Raw genomic sequence first — 8988 nt, 5'->3', positions numbered from 1 at the left:
CTACTTTTTGGATTAAGTGGTGGAAATCGTTAGGCATTGGCTTATAATTGGAAAATATAACGCCCAAATACCTTCCCAAAAAATCCTTTGGGGTCATATTGTCTATCTTAAAAGAGAGCCTAAACAAACTTCTAATGGTAGATCTAGCTTCATTACTGGATAGCATTTTCTAACATTCTAACCTTCAACAAATATATAATATCCAAAGTCACAACTAATGGAAGTTTATTATAGGCATAATTTGTGTCTGCCTGAAAGTACTTCCTAGGACAACTTTTAACTCCTTAAGGGGGCGTTTGGTTCGTAGGTTGGTATCGCTTTGGAATCAGGAATCAAAAAAGAGTGGTATGGGGTTGGAACTTGATTCCTAATATCATGTGTTTGGTTCAGTTATGGAATCAAAATGATCCACATACCTGGTGTTTGGTTTACAATGAATCTGGAATCAAGAATGAAATTAATATTATTTTATTTTGTCTTATGTCTTGTTTTGAATAAATCAACAATGATACTATAAAGTAATTCTAATGTTTTTCAGTTTTTAGACTTCTTTAATTATCCGAAATCATTATTGTAAAATTTTAAAATACTAGAAGATTAGAGCATATAATCCAAATAAAATTATTTCATTTTAAAAACAAACTTTCAAACTACAAATGTTCACAACTACAAGACAAATCAATAGGCAAGATTGTTCTCTTATTCTCAAAATTCTAACAAAGGTCCACTCATAATAAATTTGTAGAACAAAAAAACTACTTAATATGGTTCTACAAAAATTAGGCATTACGGCTTAATAAGTCAAGTACCACTTCTTTCTTCCAATCATCATTAGAACTTGAAAAGAAAACATCCATTTGGCTTGGATTTGATGAAAACAAACTCGCAGCTCTAATTGTTTCAAGTTGATTAATACCACGTAAACTAGCTATCTTTGAAAGCAACCTCTTCTTTTGTTCAACCACTTCTATTTCACGTTCTTGGGTTGTACTCTTGGCATTGGCTATAATTGCTAAGTGACTACTCATATCCTTCATAAATCCCGTGAATCCAGTAGCCATCTGATCTACAGAAGTTAAATCTATAAATTGAGAAGCTTTTCTTTTCTCATTGCCTTTTGGAGTCTTTTCTTTCTTCATTTTCTTAGCAGGAGGAGGATGTGATGAACTATCATTTACAGCTAAAGAGGGGGATTGAGATATATCAAAGATATCATCATCATTGTTGTCATCATTAAGGTTTACAGTATCCTTTTCAAGGTTGGTGATAGACTTTTCTGGCAAGTCAGATGCAAGGCCGTTTGCTCTGTCAATACCGTAGATATCATCTAGCTTGTCAAGATAAGGGAAACGAGTTTTCCACAATCCTCCCGCTTTAGGATGAGTCTAGAAAATTAAGTATGTACATTAATTAGTAAAAACAAAACTATAAACTTTTAAATATAATATTTAGCTTAATCAATTGTTTACCTTGCAAAAGTCATCATAAGCTTGGCTCTCACATTTTATCATTTTAGTTTGATCATTCCATTGAAAACCTGATGTTTTATTCAACATTTCAAAGACAACTGCATACTTGTTTTTGAACCACTTGGACTTTGATTCAATATGAGGAACAACTTTCAGACCACAACCAGAAAACTTAGTATTTAACATTAGCTCCAACTGATTAAGGTAACCATTCTTAAAACCTCCTTCTACTTTCCATTGTTGGTCACCACTCAATTGCAACAAACAATCAATCAAAGCTTCTTCTTCTTCTTTTTTCCATAAACGCTTATTCTTTCCCCTTCCACCAATCAAACCTTGATTATTTGCATCCATCCTAAACAATATTAAAAGAAAATATACATAACTAAACAAAATGATAATTAAATAAGTATATGATGAAAAAGAATTTATTATAAAATTAATAACATAATAGAACAATATCATTTCGTGAAGTCCTAGAATCCAACATTATTAAATATCAAGAACATTATTGAATAAAAACCAAATATTCTAATAATTACAAAAAAAAAAACAAGAAAGACTTTGCCTATCTAGGCTAATCTAGCTCTCCATGAGTTAAACAAAGTTTGTGCTAAGTTGTTCCTAAATGTAGTCCAAGTATTTGATGATTGAATTGAACTTGAGTGATATAATTAACTTCATCATCACTTTCATCACTCTCGGAACTGTCACTCTCGAAACTGTCCTCGACAACCTCATAATCCATGGGCCTGCATTTTCGAATCAAATTATTTAATAAAGCACATGTACTAACTAGGCGATCTTGGGTGCGGATTGGAAAAAAGGAAGGACTTCTTAGAATTCTCCATCTTCCTTTTAACAAGCCAAAACTTCTCTCAATTACATTTCTTGCTTTTGAATGTTTCATGTTGAAGTACTCCTCTACACAAACTGGTTGTTGATCCCCCCCATTCTTTCAAGTGGTAGCAATGTCATCGGTAAGGTGCCAGAAATCCCTCACAATTATTGTAGCCAGCATCAACTGAATAGTAACAACCTTGAAATACAAAAAAAAAAGGATTTTATTACTAACTTTAATATAGTTAGCTGAGGGGATCATTGTTAAATAATAATACTATTCTTATAATTTTTAACTTGAGGCACTTTCAAACCATTAGGTCTGGATATTGCATCTCGTAGAACACGACCATCATGTGCAGAACCTTCCCACCCAGGCAAGACAAACACAAATGCCATATTTGGTGTGCATACACCTAAGACATTCATTGCAAGGTTACCTTTTCTTGTTCGATATCGTCCCCTCTCCTCATTTGCTACATGAACTCTAATAAATGTACCATCGAGGGCTCCTAAGCAATTCTACAATAAACAATTTTTAGAGGTTTATATACTTAGATGTCCAACAATGTTATTTATTAATAAATATAAAAAATATTTTTTTATTACAAAATGTACCTTGAAATATTTCCATCTGTTGTTTTCGCAATCCTCTGGTATTGGGGGTAGGTTTTTTGTATAAATGATGATGTAACTTTAGAACGGCAAGGAGACAAAGATGGAATTGTCTACTAACACTTTCTCCACTTCTAAGGAAATACATTCCTAGTGAGCTTCTTTTTTTTTTTTTTATGATGGGCTAATGTATACAAGAACATAGCTACTATCTCTTCTAAGCTCATATTTCGAGTACCTCGTAATTCACCAATATCCCTAACCATCTCACAAAGTACACTAAATGTGTGTCTATTCATTTGCAATTCGCTCCTACAAGCAACATCACTATCCCTGATTAATGCATTCAAATTATCTAATCTATGACGTTTTTTATCAGTGTTTACGTGCATTTCTACATAGATTTACACCTATACTACGTAGCAGTATATACATGATAATTGCATTGTTAATAATAACCAATAAAGTTACAAGTAGCTCCCTTTGTCTCCCCCTTTGTCTCCTCCTCTTTCTCAAGAACAATCCACATTCCTCCATTATTTATGTACTTCATCACATAATTATAAGTAGTTGTAAGTGTTAACTTTAATGAATTAACTAGGATAAGAATAAATCTGAAATTCTAGAATGCTAATGGTCATATATTACTAAATCATCTACTTAGAATTGCCACATAATATATATGCACTTATTATTCTGTCAAAAATAAAATATAGCACTATTATCACCAACAAATAATAGAGATCGCTTATTATTATGTCAAAAAAAAAAAAAACATAGCATTATTATCACCAACAAATAATATAGAGCACTTATTATTATGTAAAAAAAAAATAACACTAATATCGGAACCTAACACACAAGAATTTCAATATACTATGAGTTTACTAAAATTTGTAACCAATACATAGCTGGAGAGAATTTGCAGTATACTATGAGAATTTGTAACCAATACATAACTAGATAGAATAATGGAGTATATGAGTTTACAAATTTTCACTGTATATACGAATCACAAATTAATATGATGTTTATGAATCAACTATTATATCCTACTGTATCCTAGGTAGTTAAGTATGCAAAATTTCAGTTGGAGATCATGATTTCTAGTATATGAATTTTTAGGTAGTTAAGTATGCAAAATTACAGTTGGAGATCGTGATTTCTAGTATATGAATTTTTAGGTGGTTAAGTATGCAAAATTACAGTTGGAGATCGTGAGTTCTTAGATGTAGTATATGAATTACAAATCAACTATCAATATCCTAATGTATCCCAATAGAAAAAAAAAATTGCAGTCAAAGAAACTAGAGAAAATAATGGAGTACCTGGAGTTGGCTTCGGCAGGCAGTATCACAGGGAGGAAGATGAAGACCTATTACTTCTGTGCAGCAATATATTTTATCTTAAATAATTTGATACCTAGGGTTGGTATGAGCCAAATCCACCTCCCCCCATGGGTTTCTAAACCCCATACCTCATGGGTTTAAGGTATTGGTTTTAAAATCAAAATTCTACTAACCTAACACTAGGTATGGGTTTAGCCCATTCTAAACTCATACCTCATACCTATATTTTGTGAACCAAACACCCCCTAAATCAAATTCTTAGAAAGAGAAGAATAATCGGTTACTGTTAAATATAGAGAGAAGAGATGTTGTATTATTATACCCTCATTTATTACAATTACATTACTTATATATAGAATATAACATAAACTTAACTTAATAAATTCAACCTAATGGGCCTTGCCCGTAGATATAGACCTACGGTCCAATATCCTCTAACACCCTCCCGCAATTGTAACGACAGTAAAGCGAACGTTACAATTGGACAAATAACAATAAAAAAACACCAATAAAAATAAAACCAAACTCAATTCTTCAATTCTTCAATGAACAAACCTCGTCTCAAGGTACATGGAGAACCCATAAACCGTGTCTCACGACACACGGAGAGCCAAAATATGTCTCACAATCTGTTTTGAAACAGATCTGAAATTGAGACCAAAGAACCAATTTTTGTTAAAGTTGTGATGGAATGATCATCATCAGAGAAACAAAAGAAAAAATTTCCGATGGAATGAACATCATCGACAGTTTGAAAGAAACCGATGTGTTTTGAAACTACCAAACAAAAAAACACCAAATTTTTGAAGAAAAGAAGAATAATACCACACCAACATCATCTACTACCACATACGAAAATACCAATTGAAACAAGTGTCTGCTATGAAGTATTCTAGACAAAAGAAAGGGACCGACACCAATGGAACTACGGAGTATCTGAGAAACGCGGCAGAAAAAAAAATATACCGGCTGGTGGGTGTCAAGAAATCGACCACCCACCGGCGGTGAGAGATAGGAAAAATAAGAACCCTAGGATCAAAACCTAATCTGATACCATGTTAAATATAGAGAGAAGAGATGTTGTATTGTTGTACCCTCATTAATTACAATTACATTACTTATATATAGAACATAACATAAACTTAACTTATTAAATTCAACCTAATGGGTCATGCCCGTAGATATAGACCTACGGTCCAATATCCTCTAATAGGTACCAAAGTCTTTGCATGATACTCAAAATACTCATAAGAAGCCGAAATATGCCAATATAAGAGACTAATTATGGATTTTATATTATTTTTTCCTTCCATCTTATCAACAATAAGTTTGAATTGAGAGTAACCAAATTAAAGTTCTTTAGTTGAAAGAAATAGGGAATCCTAAGTCCTAAGTATAAGGGAAACCACCTAAAGTCATATGCATTATTGTACTCAAAGGAACCTGCAACACTTTAGTCCACTTTACAAATGCACATACAACTTTTATTAGGATTAGATGCTAAACCAGAAGATGTGACTTCTAATACTGATTGCATTCGGACATTACTGGAAAAAGGGTACACTCTAGAGAAAACAAGTAAGTCATCAACAAATAACAAACGAGTTAATTAACTAAAATTAGGAACACCTTTCCCATGAGAATATGCTGAGATACTTCATGCTACTGGCAAAAGGAAAAGATGATAATGATCTCCATGTCTTAAACATTTATTTGTTGGATAAATTAGTTGCATTAGTGCTTCAAAGATTGTTATTTGATTTTCTTTCTATTTAGGGTTAATAAGTTAGTAAATAACATAATGGGTAACATCTGTAGACACAAGATCGTGTCTCCCATTGAGTATTGTTGAGCCAATATGGTTTTGATAATGACAAACTAAAAATAACTAACAAGGTTTACATTTTTTATGTGTGCAAGGTTCATGAATTAACAATGGTGCTTTATAAAGATAATAAGTGAAGTTTCTGAGTTGGAACTTCAAGAGAAGAATGAAGTTCATGTGTTGGAACTCCAAGAGAAGAAGAGCTTTTTTACATAAGGGTGTAATTAGGTTTCTTATGTAAGAAACAAAGATCTTCATAAGGTAATGAATTGGAACTATGGTGTTGTTCCTGTGAATAAAGGAACTGTTCCTATGGAACTATGTTAGTGGAACTAGTACAGGAAATACGTGTCTAAAACGATGAATTGACTAAAATTATAAGATAGTGTTTATCAGTTCCTTTGTAAGGAACTGATGAACTGGCACTGTTAACGAACTAACGAAATTAAAGAAACCAGACAAGTATTATATGGTGCAACAGTTATAACATGTCAGTTGAATTGTTAAAGGCTAAAATTTAAGAAATTGTTTTGTATTTGTTAAAAATCTGATTTTAAGGAAAATATATATTTTTAAAGGAAAGATTTTACCTTTATTGAAAAATAAAATCTTTTTCGATTTTTAGATAAAATATTTTAAAAGATATTATTTTGATAAAAGAATTTAATTTTGATTTTATTAATTAAAATACTTTTTAATTAAATCAGATTTTTGGTTTAATGCATAAGTGGTTGCTATAATTGAGGAAGTAGTAGAATTTCCATAACATACGTTTAACGTAGATCATGGAGATCATGGGTGTCAAAAGGAACGTGTTCCTCTGATTTAGGAACATCATGGGAAAATGTTTTTACCCACTAACACATGATCTAAACCACGTTCATTAAACTTACAGCTATTTATGACAAGTACTTAACTGAGTTCAATGTGTGTGTGACTTTTAGTAGTCACACCAAAGTGTGTCTGACAAAGTGATAATTAATCTACAATGGTATTAATTTGAGTATCACTTTTATTGAGTCAGTACCACCAAAGTTCAAAGTTCAAGTTCCAAGTTTCATTGCCTTATGAGCTCATTGTTTCCTTAGTACTTTCTATCATTCTAGTATTTTGTATTTCGAGTTGAGAAAAGGTTTGAGAATAACAACAGTTAGAGGGAATTGTTGTTGGGACTTGAATTTGTAGAGGAACTCAAGGAGTGGCTCGAGAGATAATAGGTTCGTAACAAAGGTGTTTTGGCCTATTATAGTGAAAGAGTTGAGTTTAAAATCCCTAGTGGTCAAGATTGTTTCTTCTTGTTGGGCCCAAGAAGTTTTCCTTGTAAAATCTCTTGTGTCTTTCTCTTGTTCCTTTCATTGTTTTAAAATTCCGCAAAAAGTTACGTTTATTTCTCACGCATACAATTCACCCCCCTCTTGTATTGTTCCTAATGAAATAACAATTGGTATCTGAGCTATATCTCACGAAAAGCAGGAAGCCCTATTGAGAAAAAGATCCAAGGAACCTGAATTCTACCGAGAAACTCGAAGAAGGTTACTCCACATTACGACCTCCAATGTTGAACGGGAAATCCTTCACATACTAGAAGAATAGGATGGAGATCTTCATTAAGGCACAAAATTTTAAACTATTCGGTAAGGATAGTTATAGAGGTTGGAGATTTCAAAGTCACAACAAAAAAATGAAAGGAACGAGGTAGTTTCTAAACTCATCTGTGATTTTGATTCAATTGACAATAAGAAATTGGAAATAAATGCTAAAGCTATTCAGCTATTATATTGTGGTCTTGGACCTCATGAATACAATCGTGTCATGGGGTGTAAAATCGCTAAACAATATGAGATTTACTTGTAGTCACCCACGAAGGAACTAGTGAGGTTAAAAGGTCTAAAATTGATTTACTAATGAATAAATATGAACTCTTTGCAATGAATACCTTATGAGGCAATTCGTGATATGCTTAATCGATTTTCTAACATTGTTAACGAGTTAGAGTCTCTTGGAAAGTATATTTCATCTGAGGAACAGGTTCGCAAAATTTTAAGGAGCTTGCCAAAGGAGAAACGGACGGCTAAAGTAACTGCTCTCCAAGAAACCAAAGATTTCACCAAGTTCAATCTAGAGCGACTAGCTGGTTCATTGTTAACCCATGAACTCCAGTTAGGAACTCAATATGGTGAAAGTTCCAAAAATCGGGCACTTGCTCTAAAGGATGATAAAGAGGAAGAAGAAGATGAAGACTTTAATGTAGAAGAAATTATGAAGCTTGTTCGAAAATTCAAGAGGATGTACAAAAATCTGAAATCGAACAAAACCAAAGGTAAAAATTCTTTTAATTCTAAATTTGAATCTGGTTTCTATAAATGTGGTAGCTTAGATCACTATATTAAAGAGTGTCCCTCTTGGAAACAAGAATCTAAACTCGAAGAGGAATTTTGGGACAACGGAACTGCTCAATTATGTCTAATGACCAAATTTGACTTTAAGTCTAAAACAGAGTTAAGTATTAATAAGTCTAATGTGTGTTCAAGAAAGGAACTCAAGAAAATGTGGGTTCCTAATTCTAACAACTAGACGTTTTGAATGCCTTAGTGAGGGGGAACAATATATGGCACATGTTGTTCCTTGCGTTTATCTACTGAAGTATTTATATTTCTCTCACTCAAAAGGCATACAAAAATTGTAAAGATGATTTTGTTAAGTAAGTTATGATGTCTTGTTTTATCTAAATGGCAAAGTCATCTAGCGTGCATATGTAGAGTTTTTGTGAAATGTCTTCCATATAAATATGTCACGACAATTGTTTCTATGTTTTATGCATAGTCATGACTCATGAGTTAAATTTAATAGATGACTCATTGATTTTTTTGTAATATTACCCTTATTGTCC

At 32.5% G+C, this 8988-nt stretch overlaps 1 protein-coding gene across 1 annotated transcript; it reads left to right on the top strand.

Annotated features, from left to right (window-relative positions):
- Positions 1-8054: 8054 nt before the first annotated feature.
- LOC125496528 (uncharacterized) lies at positions 8055-8672 on the top strand. Its single transcript, XM_048642012.1, has one exon. It carries the CDS (start codon positions 8055-8057, stop codon positions 8670-8672), a length of 618 nt encoding a protein of 205 aa, XP_048497969.1.
- Positions 8673-8988: the final 316 nt, after the last annotated feature.

This window comes from Beta vulgaris, chromosome 4 (assembly GCF_026745355.1).
Source record: "Beta vulgaris subsp. vulgaris cultivar EL10 chromosome 4, EL10.2, whole genome shotgun sequence".
Lineage (NCBI taxonomy): Eukaryota > Viridiplantae > Streptophyta > Magnoliopsida > Caryophyllales > Amaranthaceae > Beta > Beta vulgaris.
The sequence above is the reverse complement of the archived record's forward strand: the minus strand, read 5'-3'. Positions and strand labels throughout refer to the sequence as shown.